The sequence below is a fragment of the Procambarus clarkii genome, chromosome 23 (genome assembly GCF_040958095.1).
Source record: "Procambarus clarkii isolate CNS0578487 chromosome 23, FALCON_Pclarkii_2.0, whole genome shotgun sequence".
NCBI lineage: Eukaryota > Metazoa > Arthropoda > Malacostraca > Decapoda > Cambaridae > Procambarus > Procambarus clarkii.
In genome coordinates, this window is record NC_091172.1 from 34,939,499 (window position 1) to 34,958,567 (window position 19,069).

A 19,069-nucleotide genomic window follows, 5' to 3' on the forward strand; every position below is an offset into this window, starting at 1 on the left:
GGTACTCCTGGCCACCGCATAACACAACACACGGCAGTGAACGCCACACAATGCAAACACCGCCTAGGAAACTGAGGCCAGAGAAGCGTCTTTCCCGGTTGACATGAGCTTGCGAACTGGTGCTAGGCAGCCGGCGCAGTAGGTCCGGGGCTCCCCCCTTTCCCTCTCAGGGCGTGGAGAGCTGTGCGGACGATCGGCGCAGCAGTAAAGCGTGATGTTTGCTTTTTTACTTGTTTCCTTCGGATTGTAGGGAGTTTCTACCTCTGTTCGGTTTTTGTTTTAGTTTTTACCATGTGGGGTTTGTTTTGTCATGCCTACCTTTCTGGGTGCCTGACCCCGGTCGATGGCAGATACTGAAAACCCCAACCACAAGGGGGTTTTCCAGGGGTCATTGCTCCCTGAAACCTCTATGAAGGGGCCAGGTTCTGGCACTGGTCCCTGGTAGGTCTGAACTCCTTAGCTAATGTCCCGGTCTAATATAACATACATTAGCCCGATAAGCTCCAGGGAGCCTCCGGGGCTCACCCAGAAAATGGTGTTTCGTTACATTCAACGTTGGGTTTTTTCCTAATTCCATTTGTCCATGTTTTATCATATTAATTCATTTACCCATCTTGGCTTTTAGTTTGTTGTTTTGATTCTCTCCAGGTTGTGTATAGTTAAGGAAAACTGTAAGCAGTATTTACAATACCTTAATAGATATTCTTTTAAATAGATACATCCTTTTTTAAAAATAGTAAGATTGTCATTGTTGAGGGCAGGTAATGTGTATGCCTGCACCATGTCCAAGAGGAAACAACAGATGTGGTAGTTGTATCATATATTGCCTTGTAGTTACTGTACAATAATTTCCATGTCCTCTCAGCTTCTATGTTATTTTAATTTTAAATACATTACTGTACAGTGGTACCTCGAAACACGAGTGTCCCTGTATGCGAGTTTTTCGGAATACGAGCCGGATTTCCTCGGAAAATGTGTCTTGGAAGGCAAGGGTTACCTTTGGAACGCGAGTTTGTTGATACGCGTTCAGGGCGACCTAGCGCGTGGTGGTATGGCGATCGTCGCCCCTCCGCCCCTCAGTTTACCATTGTCTCCCGCCCAGTGACTATCCCTCCTGAATTCTTCACAAGTATTTACAGTTTTATGTCGGTTTTTTGGCCATTTGAGCATAAAAGTTGTTATTAAATATCTCGCCATGGGTCTCAAGAAAGCCATTGATAAGGTTCAACCTAAGAAAATAGCTGTGAGTAGAGGCAGTAGAGGATGTCCCTTCTTGATTAAGAAAATGTGTGAAGTATGGGAAGAACTGCAAAGTTCTGTTGAAAAAACTCACCCAGATAAAGCTGTAGCAGGCCGTTGCATTGACCTTTTAAATGACAATGTGATGTCTTACTACAGACAAGTGTTAAAATGTAGGGAAAAACAAGTGTCTTTAGACAGATTCTTAGTAAGACAAACAAGTCCTAGTAGTATGCAAGCAAAATGTGCCAGTGTGTGCTCACCAGTGAAGTCCTCACTGCCTGATGTGATAATGGAAGGGGACTGCCCTTCCAAACAGTAACTCCTCTCTTCCTCCCACCTCCTCACCATCTTCCATACGCCTACAGCATTCAACAGCAAGGTAAGTAATAACTTGAACATAGTTTTGTAGGTTTATTTAGATGAATTAGGTATAAAAATTTAGTTTGATGTGGGGTTTTTGGGGTAGTCAGGAACGGATTAATTCATTTCCCATTATTTCTTATGGGGAAATTAGCTTCGGAATACGAGTTTTCGGAATATGAGCCGTCTCCTGGAACGGATTAAACTCTTAAACTGAGGTACCCCTGTATATCAATAAATTATGACAATTCTTATTTCTGCATAATTTATTTTTTAAATTTCCCATCTGATTTTCCATTTGCTTCTTTCAGATATGGACAGTTGTATGGCCTACTGCAGCGGCTTCTGAGCCAGGTTCACGGTGTCCATGTTCCCCCCAGCAGTGAGCCCCCACTGCCCAGTCAGTCTCATCATACACCAACTACAACTACTCGCTTGGATCTCAACTGGTACCTCCAACTTGTTAGGAACAGGTCAATATTTATTGAGCTATATTTTGAGCATGTTAACAAGAGTTCTTATTATCCAGTCAATCTTCTTTTATATCAACTAAAACTAAATGTTTAGATGGTAGTACAGTATAGTGACTTGTATCATGAGCATGTTAGATAGGGGGCCATAGGATGATAACACATGCAGAAAAGTCAATTAGAAAAGGTTGAAATTATAAAGGGAATAGATGGTGGAACATTGTAGATTAATTTGGAAGTGGTCTAATAAGAACTGCTGCAAGTGAAGTATAACAAGGGTATTCTGGGGAATGGACTCTGAATTATTGATGGAAAATGATGGCCAAAGTGATAGATGAGCAATTTATATATTTGGAAGATAAAAGAATGGACTCCTCGAGGCTTGGTATTAATTTTTTTCCCTACGTGTTTGGAAATTAAATATGATTGGATGTATAGATGAATGCAACAATAATGTGCATGGCTGTCAAGCAGGCAGTTTGATGATGCACAAAAAATGGCTTTAGGTAGTATTTTGTATTTGTCTTGACCAAAAGTAATGCAGCTATTCAGTCACTATAGATACTCTTTGAAGATACTCTAGAAGTTGACTTTCTTGTGCATGGAAATTAAGAATAAACTTATCATTGACTCAACTTTCATGTTAATATTTTTATATACAAAGTTTTCTCATCTTTCTCATGTTTTTATCATTTGAGTAGGAATAATAATAATAATAATAATAATAATAATAATGATAATTAGATTAATAATAATAGTGTGATTAATAACAATACTAATGATTTACTGTCATAGGGAAGTAGATACCCCTTCACCCCCAAATAAGTGGATCAATCCACCTCCCATCCCGTGTACTAAGAGTTGGTGGGATTAGCCTGGAAACCTATCATTCCTAAATTTTCTCTCACTAAAAGTAATTGAAGCCTCTTAACTTTTAATATCTATAAAATTTCTCCATGCTAATACTCCATGAATGTGGAAAATGATGTAATGAATTTGAATAGTAATGATAATTATACTAATAAGACATGTTTTGATCACAGCTGATCAAGAGAGGTATCATATCATAAGATTTCAAATTAGATTCAACAGAGCAGAAGAAGTTGTTAAACACGTGGGGCAAAATCTTACTGAAGCGACCATATGAGTCATAAATATTCATACTCCGCCCAAGTAAAACAGAAACAAGCAACACTTAGTGTGCCAGCCAGAGGTTTAGGGCCCGTGCAGGAATATCCCTACAAAGAAAAAAAAGGGGGGGGGGGAGTATCCCCAGGCCTTCTATTAAACCAAATAAATTAAACCAAATTGTTCACCCACCAATAGGGAACGTGAGCTGGGTTTATACCGTCGTGAGACAGGTTAGTTTGGTTTAATTTATTTGGTTCCCTATTGGTGGGTTGCTCTGGGCCCTTCTCTCAGGGCGACGGTCACCTATTTTGCCTCCATCATGCTGCCTGTTGGGTCAACGACACTTTTGACTCGGAGTCTTGCGAGACACGTTCTCTGCTAGTGCTCCAATTTACCCATTTTATTGACACTGAGGTTCGGGTACAAGCGGCATCCATGTTGCATGCATGCATGGTTTAGGTTGCTGCAATGCTCTAGGTTGGTTGCCCACTCTGATGCCCTGAGGCTGCCCCGTTTTAGTTATAGAGACCCGGACTTGGGGGTGTTGGTCGCTTCGATTCTGGTTCAGTTCGCACTTCCCAGTCCTTCCCTGGTTGGCATTGTTCACCCAGCTCCCCCCCCCCCTTATCCCTGCTCCTGGCTCTAAAACGTTTGAGGGTTTTGGAGTCGGGATGGGGTAATTTAGTTGGTGATGAGACTTGGGCAGCTTCAAAGGCTGCCCCTTTCGCGTTGGGGACGGAGGCATTCGAGCCGCCTGCTCCTGCTTCTGGGTCCTACCAGCAGCAGACCCCTTTCTTTGTTACCTTTCCACTGGACTCTGCCTTTTCTTCAGGGGTAGTGTGTGTGGAGGATGGCTCTGCCCCAGGTCCTGGGTTTGGAGGCTCCTGGAGCTAGGAGCCCCCCAGGAGTTGACCTGGGGGGCTTGGGCCACCTTTGATCCCACTGGGAGTTGGTGCCCTCTTTGTGGGACTTGTTGTTGCAGGGGGAGGGGTTTTCTTACCCTCCTTCCCTGTATGAGTATGATTTGGGGTCGGCTCTTTCCCGGGTTTGGTTCAGGGTTTTCTTGGGTTCCTTGGGTTTTTCCCTTCGGAGGATTTCTGCCTCTCGAATCTCGCCTAAGGAGGTTCTGGAGACTCTTGTTGGAGTCTCGTTGGAGTTTCTGGAGACAATAAGGAGACCCTTCTCCTTATTGTCCTAATTGCCTTGTCCCTCTTATGGTCGTGCATATCCTTGTTGAATGTCCTGACTCCCGGGACGAGCATGTGTCTTGTTTTCCGACCGTCCCCAGCAGTCGCTTGTCTCTCGATAGTGTTCTTGGTGACTTGGATACTTTTGATATCGTTCGCCTTATGCGTTTCTGTTCTCGTATTGGCATCCTTGGTGATATTTAGCGCCCTCTGATTATCTGCACATTTGATGGTGCTACATAGCCTTCCCAGTTTGGTGCCTTCTTTTGATAATTACTTACTTAATGTTCATACATAGATATGAATACTTTTTCAAAGGTCTTAAATACAATATGTATACGAGATAAGTCATACATTTTCTCTCAAGTATAATAGGACGTATTTAATGGATCCATTTTCTAAGTACAGTATAGAGACAGGGTCATATGAGTGGGTATTAAATGCATCAACCTCGGTTTGCTGACTCGATCCTCTGTGCATACTTCTTGACATAAAATATTGAATTTTTTATGGAATTACTACTCTGTACTTTCTGGCAGTCATTTAGGATTTGATTAAATGCTCCATAGTGCCACCCTAGCATCAGTATGACGATGCAGGGACCTATGAAAGGTTTCGTTTGGCACTTGTATAGAATGGGATAATCGTGTCACTTGAACCCAGTGAGATCTTGTCTCTTGTAACAGCAGTGTGTGATGCCTCAGAACATCAACATAACAAAATTATAAGGTATCTCTATTGGGGAACCTAATAAGGATGATCCAAATTTTTTTCCAGACCTACTGTATGTACCTAAATTAAATGAACATGATGTTAAGTATACATACAGTAAAAAGAGAGAATAATACCTAACTTGAGTTTTATTTATATCCGACAGATGTATGCGGGGAGAAGCAGGAGGGCTAGAGTGTGGTCAGCTATTGAGTCAGCTGGAGTATAGTGAAATTATCAACATTATGTCTGGGAAAACATTTAACACTGCAATGCTGACCCATACACTCAGGCTTGGACTTACCACTACCCTGCAGGTACTTGTACAGTATATAAAGTTTGACAATGTTTTCATAAAAAAAAAAAAATGCTCAATAAATGTAATGGATGAATGTATTAGAATATTTTACATTATGATTTGAAGAGATGTGGCTTGAAGTCTACGTAAAGGAGCACTGCACATCTCAAATAGGAACTACATCTACTTACGGATGTGAGACGCTGGCATAGCATGAGCATAAAAAGTTAAGAGCAGCAGAACTACAGTCTTTGATGCATATATGGTGTTAGGAGGATACAGAGTTAAGGAATGAAATGTCATAGAGAGATATGGAGTGTAAATTAATAAATGTTGAGTAAAGTAGAGCATATTGAGATGGTTCAGTTGTATTGAACACATGGTTGACAACAATGATGAGTAAAATATGAAACCCAAGAAGACAGACATTGTGAGTGGATGTGAGGAACTGGGGATTAGAATTAACAGTGCACGAGAAATAGTACGCTGGATGGAATTAGTTGTTTAGAGAGAGGAATATTCAACACTTACTTTAACATAGAGTATTTTGAAATGACAAATTATAGAAACCATTTTGAAACCTAGTTGTATAAAGTGATGAATTGCTGATGTAATTTTTTTTTGCTAAATTGTGCTGCTGCATTGTGTTGTGTGGAAGACATAGTGAATGAATGGGGCATTTTTTTAAGTATCTTACACCTTTATTTTGTGTATTGCTGTACTGTGCTTCCCCACTCCATGAAAATGGGTTAATAATGATGAGAATTCTATTAGGTGAATAACCATATTACTCAGAAAAAATAAACACAAAATAATATACAAAATTATTGAAAATACATTTCTATAAGGATGATTCCACAAGTGAACTACATTTGTATTTTTTGTTATAAATCTGAATAAAATATACCATCTGTTAGTGACCATTATTGTGGCACTTGTAGTGTCATCTTTACACATCTTTATTCTTGCTCATCTTCATGTATTCCTCCATGCATACACGTCACCCATCCACTCACCTAATTGTGCTTGCGGGGGTTGAGCTCTGGCTCTTTTGTCCTGCCTCTCAACCGAGGCCTCTCTTGTCTGGCCTCTGAGCATGTGCATAATTTTGCACTACCTCTCCCTATTTCTGACATTTCTTCCATTAACTTGGTCATTAACACAATAATGTCAATGTGCAGCGTTTCTCAATTACTTCATTCATATAACACACATCATTATAGTCTTGATCAGTTGATCCTGTGACTCATAACACGTTCAGAATTTGACTGAGGTTACCTAACATGCAATGTTCCATCACTCCACTAGGTGCTTGAGATGCACATTTTCAATGGTGTAGCGTATTCAAATTTACCTTTTCAGAGTATTGCAAAAATTTATTTTATGATCACTGTGATAACAAATAAATAAATATGGGAAATTTACAGTATTTATTTACTCTGTTGTTTTGGTTGATTTTTGTGTATAAAATGGCAGGCCAACAGAGACTGGGGTGACTGCAACAGCTCAGTGGAGACGGGTGACAGTGAAGAGTGCAGCAGTGGGAGTGGTACGGGGGAGGCACCATTATACACTGCCAGCAAGGTGATATTACTTCAGCATCTAGCCCAAGTCGCAGGATCCTTGCCACGTCCACATCACACATTTACCCCAGGTATGATCTGCATTTTATTTCTACTTTGGTCGAGTCCTAGAATGTGACTCGACCAAAGGAGAAATGCTATGCAAATTAAGGGTTGGAATGACCTTCCAAATGTTATTAAAAGCTGTACTTTTCTCAACTAGTTTAAAAGAGACTAATAAGTATCTAATTAACGTTATGTAACAAATTTCGCTCGCATTTCCTCATCCAAAATAAATCAGTTTTGTACTTTGCTGTTATTATTAGAATATTAAGTACTATATATATTCTGTTGCTAAAACTATAGATATCATAATAATGTAATCTATGAAAAGGGTATGAAATGACCCTTTTAATTGACATTAGGTGTCAATTAAAATCTGTATACTACTTGCTAAATTTCTTGAATAATCCATTTGTTAGCTTATTTATTGTTTATTAATGTTTACCTCATAAACTGATAAATAATTTAAATAATTTAGCTGAATTACTTTAAGTTGTACCCGAAATGCTTTAATATTAGTGGCTTCATTAAATATACATACGGTACTGATGCTCTGTAACAGTTAATAAACCATTGTGTCATCATCTGAATATTTGTTATTAAAAATTGTTGTTGTTGTTGTAAAAGGATATACTGTATGTAGATTAGTTAAAAGTTTGTTTATATATGTGAAAGAAGGTACCTAAAAATGAATATAGATAAAAGTAATGATGAGGGAGAGAGTGAAGGAAACATGGTGTGAAATAGGTGTAAACAAACACACCCCTGTATGTTGCCGATTGGTTCAAATACCTGTACTTTGGACACGGCTCTGTGTCCGGGTTATCTTTCTCTGTCTACAGCAAACTGATGCATAGTGGCATGTACATTCACATCTTTTCCTACCATCCTCCTTCTATTAAGAAAAGTGTTCTCGTCTCTCTCTTCCTCTGCGCTCTACGCAACAGCGATCCTCAGTTTCTTGATTCTGAAATTTCCTATATCTACACATTATTCTCTCACCTTGGGTACCCTTTACAGTTTATCAACTGTGCCTATTCTCAAGCTAAACAAATTTCTTTCATCCTAAACCTGCTTCGAACACTAGTAGCACTGTGCTTTGCGTTCCCTTCATATCTGAACTCAAAACTTTTACTAATACCTTTCATCCTTTTGACATTGAGCTCACCTTTCAACAAACTAACACTCTTTGTAGCAATCTAGTTCACACTGCTGCTCCTGCTTCTAATGCTGCTGGTGTCTACTCTATTTCCTGTTCGTCTTGTCCTTTCCAATACTTTGGTGAAACTGGCCATACACTAAATGTCAGATTTAAGAAATACAAAAGAAGTGTTAGGTCTGCAGACACAAACAGTGATCTCTTCTGCCATGTGAGGGATTCTAATCATCCTATTGATTGGTCTTCCTCCAAAATAATCCTCTACTATACACAGATGCCGTCTTGTCGAATCGGCTCTAATACACAATGTACCCAACATGAACCTGAGTCCTGGCTTTGTTGCTGTGGACTCTTCCCATTCACATTATATACTCAAATGTTCCAAACTTTCTAACAAACGTGACCTAACATAAGCTTACCCTTCCTTTTATCTTTCTTTTTCTTTACCTTGTTTTCTCTTATGATCCCTTTCTTATTCCTATTATTATCCCCTTTATTATACCTTACCTTCCGTACCTATTGCCTTGCTTTTTCTTCCTGTAAGGTTTCCTTCTCTTCACCCCTCTCTCTCTCTCTTGCCTATTAATTAATTGCCTTCACCTCCTTCCTCTCATCACAATCGACTTGATAATGGTCCAGGATGGACCGAAACATCATCGTCTCTTCACTTTCTAGTGTGTGATTTGGTCAACATTTTTCAGCCATGTTATTGTGACTCCTCATCTGCACCTATACTTTGGTTTTGTAATTTATCAAATATTTTCTTTCGGAGAGTTTGTGAGTCCTGGTTAGGAAGAATAAGGCAGGACAAGAGGGTGCAGATAGAGGGCTGGTTAGGAAGAATAAAGCAGGACAAGAGGATGCAGCTAGAGGGCTGGTTAGGAAGAATAAGGCAGGACAAGAGGATGCAGCTAGAGGGCTGGTTAGGAAGAATAAAGCAGGACAAGAGGATGCAGCTAGAGGGCTGGTTAGGAAGAATAAGGCAGGACAAGAGGATGCAGCTAGAGGGCTGGTTAGGAAGAATAAGGCAGGACAAGAGGGTGCAGATAGAGGGCTGGTTAGGAAGAATAAGGCAGGACAAGAGGATGCAGCTAGAGGGCTGGTTAGGAAGAATAAGGCAGGACAAGAGGATGCAGCTAGAGGGCTGGTTAGGAAGAATAAGGCAGGACAAGAGGATGCAGCTAGAGGGCTGGTTAGGAAGAATAAGGCAGGACAAGAGGATGCAGCTAGAGGGCTGGTTAGGAAGAATAAGGCAGGACAAGAGGATGCAGCTAGAGGGCTGGTTAGGAAGAATAAGGCAGGACAAGAGGGTGCAGCTAGAGGGCTGGTTAGGAAGAATAAGGCAGGACAAGAGGGTGCAGCTAGAGGGCTGGTTAGGAAGAATAAGGCAGGACAAGAGGGTGCAGCTAGAGGGCTGGTTAGGAAGAATAAGGCAGGACAAGAGGATGCAGCTAGAGGGCTGCATGAAGTACCTGCACAGTACTTCAGTGTGATCACATCTACAACCTGAGATGATGGTGGGGAATGAGCCCCCCAAAAAAATTATAACTGATAATGAACAATCTGAGATGCATTTGTGATATTAGAAGAATACATTGATTATGGAATGAAAATGTCATGGAAAGAAATGGAATAAAAAATCAGTAAATCGTAAGGTTGAGGAGTGTGTGTGTTGAGACAGTGTCGTCATATTGAACAAATTGATGACGATACAGTGGTTAAGAGTGTGTAATTACCTAAGTGTAGTTACAGGATGAGAGCTACGCTCGTGGTGTCCCGTCTTCCCAGCACTCTTTGTCATGTAACTCTTTGAAACTACTGACAGTCTTGGCCTCCACCACCTTCTCACCTAACTTGTTCCAACCGTCTACCACTCTGTTTGTGAAAGTGAATTTTCTTATATTTCTTCGGCATCTGTGTTTAGCTAGTTTATATCTATGACCTCTTGTTCTTAAAGTTCCAGGTCTCAGGAAATCTTCCCTATCGATTTTATCAATTCCTGTTACTATTTTGTATGTAGTGATCATATCACCTCTTTTTCTTCTATCTTCTAGTTTTGGCATATTTAATGCCTCTAACCTCTCCTCGTAGCTCTTGCCCTTCAGTTCTGGGAGCCACTTAGTAGCATGTCTTTGTACCTTTTCCAGTTTGTTGATGTGCTTCTTAAGATATGGGCACCACACAACTGCTGCATATTCTAGCTTTGGCCTAACAAAAGTCATGAACAATTTCTTTAATATATTGCCATCCATGTACAGTATTTAAAAGCAATTCTGAAGTTAGAAAGCGTGGCATAGGCTCCTCGCACAATATTCTTTATGTGGTCCTCAGGTGATAGTTTTCTATGTAGAACCACCCCTAGATCTCTTTCTTTATCAGAATTCTTTAAAGATTTCTCACATAATATATAGGTTGTGTGGGGTCTATGTTCTCCTATTCCACATTCCATAACATGGCATTTATTAACATTAAATTCCATTTGCCAAGTGGCGCTCCATGTACTTATTTTGTCCAGGTCTTCTTGAAGGGCATGACAATCATCTAAGTTTCTTATCCTTCCTATTATCTTAGCATCATCAGCAAACATGTTCATATAATTCTGTATACCAACTGGTAGATCATTTATGTAGACAATAAACATCACTGGTGCAAGAACTGAATCCTGTGGTACTCCACTTGTGACATTTCTCCAGTCCGATACATTGCCTCTGATCACAGCCCTCATTTTTCTATCAGTCAGAAAATTTTTCATCCATGTTAGAAGCGTACCTGTCACTCCTCCAATATTTTCCAGTTTCCAGAACAACCTCTTTATGTGGAACTCTGTCGAAAGCCTTTTTTAGGTCCAGATAGATGCAGTCAACCCAGCCATCTCTTTCCTGTAATATCTCTGTTGCTCGATCATAGAAACTGAGTAAATTCGATACACAGGATCTTCCAGATCGAAAACCATACTGTCTGTCTGATATTATATAATTTCTCTCCAGGTGTTCTACCCATTTAGTTTTAATTATTTTTTTCAATATTTTGACTCTTACACTTGTCAATGATACCGGTCTATAATTAAGGGGGTCTTCCCTGCTTCCACTTTTGTAGATTGGAACTATGTTAGCCTTTTTCCATACATCAGCTACAACTCCTGTATACAGGGATGCCTTAAAAATCAGTTGAAGTGGAATGCTGAGCTGAGATGCACATTCTCTCGGAACCCATGGTGAAACTCCATCTGGATCAACTGCTTTGTTCTTATTTAGCTCCTTGAGCATTTTTTCCACTTCGTCTCTAGACACCTCTATGTGCTCAATATTGTTCTCTGGAATTCTTAATGTATCTGGTTCCCTGAAGATTTCATTTTGTACAAACACACTTTGGAACTTTTCGTTTAATGTTTCACACATTTCCTTTTCATTTTCCGTGAATCTATTTCCCATTTTTAACCTCTGAATATTATCCTTTACCTGCAATTTCTTGTTTATGAATTTTAAGCCTTTTTATATTTAACTCTCAATTGTTCTCAGGTGGCGGAAACAAGTACAGTGAACGAGTCTGCAAGTTGCTGTCTGGCGACGACGGCATCGGCAGTGTGGTGGACACGCTGGCTCCAGCTGTGGTGGAGTATCTTTCTTCCATGACACGTCTTCCCTGGGGAGCCCAAGTCTTACCAGACAACTCGGAACATATTCTGAGATTTGCTCTTTTGGCAATGGAGGTGAGTCATTTGCATTACTTAAGACACATGAAGTTGTGTGTGATGCAGTGCTTATATTGCATGTATTAGTATTGAGTTCACTAGCATCTTGATTCAATTTAAGTTATTGTTATTTCAAGTGTATTTAATTAATATTATTATAAACAAATTACAAAGGAACCTCGGGTAACGAATTTAATCCGGTCTGGCACTGAGCTCGTCATGTGAAAAGCTAGTCTTGCAAAACAAATTTCCCCATTTAAAATAATGGAAATGAAATTAATCCATTCCACCCCCAAAAAACATCAATATGAAATTTTATCATGTAATTATAATATATGTAATTATTATAAACAGTTTTATTTTACTGTTTTCAATTGTACTTTACCTCATGAAGAGTCATTGCTGGCTTGAGGGAGACGGTGAGGAAGTGGAGAGGGGGCTACAGTGTGGAAGGAGAATCCGCGTCTGTGTCAGGCGGGCTCTCTCTTCTTGGGACTTTCATCCCACTGGGACCCGGTTGTGGTTCAATATCACTTGCTCGTCTTTTCTGTACCTTTCCAAAAAAGGTATCTTTTGACACTTGTTTTTGTCTTCGTTTTAGGATGTCCCTAAAACAAGACAGCAAATTGTCATTAAACAAGTTTACACACCGTGCAGTCACTGCTCTATCAGGGTGATATTTTTCCAAGAATGCGGTAACCTATTCAAACATTCCCAATACAGTACTTTTCTGATCTCTCTCTAGAAGAGGCAGCATACACCCTTTTTGTAGTCACAAAACCACAAAAAAACAAAGTAAAGCACAAATAAATGCTGAGGGATGCATATCCTGCGCGATAAAACAACAACACTGTCGTCGGAGACATTTGAAAATTTGCGTGAACCGGTGGGAACGCTAGGAAGCCCCCATGCCGTTTTCTCGTTAACTGAACGGAAGCTCATCATTCGAGACAAATTTTCTGCGAGTGGCTCGCTCGTTACCCGAAATGCTCATATATGGGGCTGCTTGTCACCCAAGGTTCCTCTGTATATGAAGATGTCCCTTTTCTAGGGGGAGCCCCTGCGGCTTCCTGGAGCTATCCAGGCTGATAATATATTAGACTTTGGCATCAATGTGCATGAAGTTCTAGGCCTACTGGGGACCACGAGCCAGAACCTGGTCCCCTCAGAGAGGCACGAGGAACAATGGCCTATAGGAAACCCCCCATGTGGTTGGAAGCATTCTATATATGCCATCGACTGGGTCAGGCATCCAGAAAGGTAAGTGCCCCAAAACAAACCCCTATTCTGGTTAACATTGCTACTGAAAGCCAAACTAGTGGACAGAACTCCCCAAATGAAAACTAACAAATGAGCATGACTTCATCACGTCACTGCACTGCTGTCTGTGCCACCCCTCCTTCCTGGGAGGGGGAAGGGGGAACCCTAGACCCCAGTTCTTTGGCTGATGTGATTGGCAATGGTCGTGTGTCTCTGGCTCCGCTTTTCCTGTCCTCCAGCTCTGTACCTTGTGGTGTGGTGCTGTTTCTTTGGTGGTGCGTGAGCCAGGAGTGATTTCACTAGTTCTCGAGCTGCATGCACCTTGGGGTCACCTTCCCTAGATACCCTGTAAGTACTGCCCTTGGGGCTTGGGGCCACCTTCCACAAGTCCCTTGAGCAAACAGGGAATGCTCCCATGTTTGCCTCTGGGTAGGGGGTAATTTTAGTCAACTCTCTTGACTAAAATAAAAATATTTTATTTTTATCAAGAGTAATATTTTCACTTGACTCTTGAAAATAAAACTCTTGTAGGGTTTTATTTTCCTTTTTGTTTTTCCTGCCTGGTGGGGGGGGACTGCTTTTGATTGGTCACACCCTATTGTAATTTGGTGGTCCTCCGCTAGGCCACCTGTGATTGTACACGTCCTGGGGGGTTCAGCTTTAGCAGTTTTCTCTGTAGTTTTGTGTGCCGGTTAGCAGTACCCTGCCTGGGCTTCCCTTAGCGAGATAACGCAATTAAGGGCCCTGGGAAACCCAACGGGGGGCCCTGTGGTCCATTGGATGCGACCCCCTGGGTTCCCTCTCACTTGGTGCGAGTTTGAAGGTTGCTCGGTTCTCTTGTCTCAGGGATGACACTGACTGGGTGTACCTCCGTCATGCATATTTTTGATGACTTATGTCTCCACCGTAATAATGATTTTAGTAAATAGTCTTGGCGTGGCGATGCCTTGATGGGACTCGTTGGGAGACTATGACTGTCCACCACCGACAATTGGTCATCTACCACCACTGCTTCCTATGAAACAAAATTATGAAACAATATACAGCAGATCCTCTTAAAAAAAGCAATGACTGAAGTCACCAAGAAACCCAGTCATCGCTCTGCAAGACTATTTTCAAAATTCCTAGTCACAGTGGAGAGACTAACTATTGAAAGCCTAGTGAGTGAATGGAATACTTGAGGGATTATTTGGTGGTTGAGTCAGAGAGCAACTGACAGACTTGCTCATAAAGTCAAATTAAAAGATTATCCACATGTTTAAATGTAGGCTATCTTGTGGTTACCTTATGGTGATTCTGAGTATCGACATCCCTCCTGGTTGGTGGCAGGTCAATCAGGCTGTTGGATGTGGCTGCTCACAGCCTGATGTAATTTTAATTGTTTAAATTTATGCTTTCAGTACCTTCACTGGCAAGTTTGGCTAGGCAGTGTGAGTGTTGAAGTCGCCAGTCTGTGCCTAAATTGTGTGGATTCTGTTTTGCGTTGTGGTACTTTAGCCAGCCTGTTGGGTCTGCCTGACAGAATATCCTATGTCTGCTCTATGGTAGCTGCTCTTCACACTGCTGCATCTTACCTCATTAAGCCTAGGGCACTCCCAAGGTATGCTTCTCACTGAACTTTGTTCACCAGTCATGGTACCCCAAGTGAATAATATAAAATTGTTTATGTGCTACATAATGGAATACTTTGCTGGAGGCTTAAACTTTGCTTTTGAAGGAAAATATATATAACAAACAAATAATGAATATATATTTTATGAAGGCTTAATCATTTACTGCATTCAGAACGGCAAATTATTTTCAGTTAAATTAATTGTTTACAATATTTAATTTGTTTCAGTCTTCCTGCCAGCTTAAGCCAGTGTTTAAATGGGGTGGAGAGCAGCCTTCTAGTGGCATGCCGGAGACTGATGCAGCTGGTGTCTTGGCTGGAGGCGGGAAACCTACGTGATCTTCCAGCGTGTATTGCTCACCCAATTAGGTTAAAAGCTTACACTCATATTTTGCTGTGTTTAAATTTAATTAGTGCAATTTTGTTCACTCATAAGTTGATCAACATACTGTAGAAGATTTGATAATACATTCATATATATTTACATTCACATTGCAATACTTAGAAGGATATTACGAGATGTATATTTATATAAGAATACAGTATACAGTATCCGTATAGTATTCATTATTTTTTCTGGGATGGCCCCTGCAGTAGCTAACCCCCCCCCCCCTCCCCTTCTACAATCTGGAAGTAATCAAGCCTTGGGAAGCACACCAGGACTCTGACCCACAAGTGCCTAACTTGGGTCTGGATCACAATCACTGAATGAGACAGAGGCTTTTGGGATCTTGGGCTTGAGATCAAAGATCAAAAAAGAACTGAAGAAAAGACACTCCACAAAGCCATTGCTCCATGTCATTAAAGGAGCGATCCTTATCTTTTTCAAATTTGCCTCTCATTCTAATCTTATTAACATTTTCCTGTTTTGATGCCTTCTCCTAAACCTACAATTTTCCTAATTATTTATCCCTCTTCTATTTATCCTGGATGGTATTTCCACTTCGAAATATCACAAAAATACTATGGACTTACAGTGCTTTTATCTACAGTGTTTTGTACTAATTTACTGCAGGTAACCAGTTCTTTCCTAATCCCTTGCTTAATGTCTGTTTCTTTTTGTTTTTTCTCTTTTTGGCTTCCAAACATATTCTTTTCATTATTTCTTTCTGTTTTACAACTTGCACATATAATTCTGTAATTTTCTCTTTGTACTTTTCCAATCCTTTAGTAACCTTCTCTATTTGAGCTGTTCATGAAGTTTCTCTTATCATTTTCTTGCCTAATCCCCTGTTTTAGATAGCCTATAGGGTTGCTCTCAGTTCTTCTCCATATGTATAAATTTTCTGTTAATTTTTTCAAATTCACCCTCCTTCATTTTTCATATCTCATTTTGTTTTGACTTCCAGATTGTAGTGTCGGGGAGCTTCTGGGTGGCCCACCAGAAAGAGGTGTTCCATTACATTCAAAGCTGTTTTTATTTTGCTTTTATAATGATTTCTGATATTTTCAGAGGCATTATAATGGGTTTGGGACGTATGCCTGTGGTAAACAGCATCGTACGAATACCTCCTGACATGTGGACGCTGGGATGGTCCCCTCAGTTCTCTGGGGAGCATGGTACAAATCTACCACCAATCCAGGTGGAATTATTGCAAGAAACAGATGTTCTCAAACAATTTATATTTAGGTATACTGTTTATTTTGTGTTCAATTTTAATGTAATTCATTAACATTACAGCTTGCAAGTTAACCCATTGTGTTTTTATGTATAGTTTTTCTGTGCCTGTTTTAATGTTCAACTAGTAGCTGGCCATACCTGCAACACATTTTCTATTTTATTTTTATTTCTAGAGGGAGCCCCTTTGGAGTATTAACTTTGGGCATTAGTCAATGTACATGGAGTTCTAGGCCTACCAGGTACCAATGAGCCAGAACCTGTTCCCTTCAGAGAGGCACAAGGAGCAATGGCCTATAGACACACCTTATGTATAATTTAGAAATACTCTGTCTGCCATCGACCGGGATCGGGCACACAAAAAGATAGTCGCCCCAAAACACCTCCATTCTGGTTAAGAATTGCTATCAAGGCGGAACAAATGGATAGAACTCCCCATGAAGAAAAAACAAGCAAACAAGCATGATGTCATCTCGTTACCAACGCGCTGCCATCTGCGCAACTCTTCCCCCCCCCCCCCTCCCCGGGAGGGAAAAGGGGAAGCCCCAAACATTCCGCTGGCTACCCAAGCCTGCCAGTTCTTGGCTGATGTCGGTGGACTTCGGTTGTGTACCTCCAGCTCTGGACTACTTCTCTGATTCTTGCTAAAATTAGGTGGTGTGCAAGCTGGGAGTATATTTACAAGTACTCGGGCTGCATGCACATAGGGTCCCCTTCCCTAAGCGTCCTGTATGTACTGCCCTTGGGGCTTGGGGCCTCCTTCCACAAGTCACCTTGGGGGGGCTGCCCTCATTGTGTCATTTACTGCTCAGTACTTGTCTGCCCTTGGTGTCAGCTGGGGGTTCTTGCTTCTCTGTCTCTGGGTAGGGGGTAGTATTCGTCACTGGTAGGGGCGCAGGGTATTACGCAGGTAGTTGTCAACACATAGTGGCCGACTCTACATCCTCTGGGTATGCTGTTCTCTTTTGTTTTTTTGTATCTTTTTGTTCCTTTACTTTGGTGGGGAGTCTTCCCTTAGGTTGGGTCATACCCTATATCTACATATATACTTCAGTGGTACCTCCGCTAGGCCCCTGTGAGCGTACACGTCCCAGGGGTGCAGTCTTAGAGGTTTGGTAGTTCTGGGAGCTGGTTAGTAGTACCCTGCCTGGGCTTCCCTTAAACCTGCTTGATACCTGCTTGATGGGGTTCTGGGAGTTCTTCTACACCCCAAGCTCGGCCCGAGGCCAGGCTTGACTTGTGAGAGGTGGAGATTGGTGGAGGTCACATCAACCCGGTATAGCTCCGGGGAGCCTCCGGGTCTCATCCAGAAAATGGAGTTTCATTACATTCAGCATTGGGTTTTTTCTGAGCTCCCTCACTCAGTTGGGGCAACTCCTACTGCCTGTGGTTAAGCTCTGACACAGTGGGAAAGTTTTCAAATCATTCCACCGAGTTATTCCAGTGCCAGTGCATTTGCATAAAACTCAAACTTTTCCAAGTGCAACTTGGCATTATTAAAACTAACCAGTAGATTCTAGCTAACCAATGACCCACTAGGCTATTACCCATTTCTGCCACAGGTGGCAGTACCAGTGCCACAACTCAATGATGGTGCTGGGGGGAGACTATTCTGTGGTGTCTTCTCAGCACCAGTATGATTTGTCAGGATCAGATTGAAAAGTTCCCTGCTAGTATCAGTCATTATGCCCAGAATGTAGCAGGTCTGACCAGAAGTCAGTAGGATCTTGTTTAATTAGCAACTGGGTATATTGTTCAGAAACTGTTTCATATGTATGCAAAGTTTGATTTATTCTAGTAAGAGGATACAATGAGGGATGTTGAAATTGAAATGTCTTTACAATTTTGTATCCATCATACAATAGTTTACCTTGTACTCACACAGTTTGTAAAAATTAATGCAGTTTTAAGATAGTTGTTTTATAACTGATGGATTTTGCAGAATGCAGCTTTTTGGTTGGATAGGCCGACAACAATTTGAAGAAACCTGGATGGCACTCTTATCAGTTCTAAACTCAACCCCTAGTGAGAATACTCCAACAGAGGAGCTACCTTTCATTAATCTGGTAATTGCATTTATTTTTGTACTTAATGGATCATTTTATTTTTGTTCAGTCATGATTTTTTTTGGGGGGTCTATATGGAAGTTTTTAGATACTTTTTTTGTGCAAATTTAATGTTAAGATGCTTTATGGGCTACCTTATATGCCTGTGGTTTGACAAAGTAATCATTCATGGATGATTATATGCTGTATATCAATACTAAGAACTAGGAACAAAAACACGCTGGACCTGATATTCACGAACTATGATGAGCTAATCAGAGACATTACTGTCTCAGACACTACGTACTCGGACCACAAAATCATTGAAATGCAAACTAACATTAATAACGGTAGTAGGCCCAAGTGAAACAACCAGCGAGAAGGGTTATTCAGTAAATTCAATTTTAATAATAAAAGGATAGACTGGGAGAAAATAAACAGGAAACTTACAAACATTCAATGGGAAACTGTTCTAAGTAATAAAAATCCTACACAAAGAATAAAAAAATTAACTTCTGAAGCATATGAAGTCTGAAACGTGTGCCTTTGAGGAAAGCCAGAAAGAGGTCCAAAGTAGACAGAAAATGCAGACAACACTAAAAGAGAAGGAAAAAAATAACGGAAATGCTTAAACAGACACGACTCTCCACACAAAGAAGG

At 40.9% G+C, this 19,069-nt stretch overlaps 1 protein-coding gene across 1 annotated transcript in view; it reads left to right on the forward strand.

Annotated features, from left to right (window-relative positions):
* htt (huntingtin) overlaps nt 1-19,069 on the forward strand; it is a 154,737-nt gene that overhangs the window by 113,305 nt on the left and 22,363 nt on the right. The window contains 8 exon segments of the mRNA XM_045751464.2: nt 1,914-2,075; nt 5,268-5,418; nt 6,876-7,053; nt 11,702-11,892; nt 14,535-14,734; nt 14,975-15,115; nt 16,200-16,376; nt 18,307-18,430. Of these exon segments, the coding sequence (XP_045607420.2) occupies nt 1,914-2,075; nt 5,268-5,418; nt 6,876-7,053; nt 11,702-11,892; nt 14,535-14,734; nt 14,975-15,115; nt 16,200-16,376; nt 18,307-18,430 (1,324 nt within the window).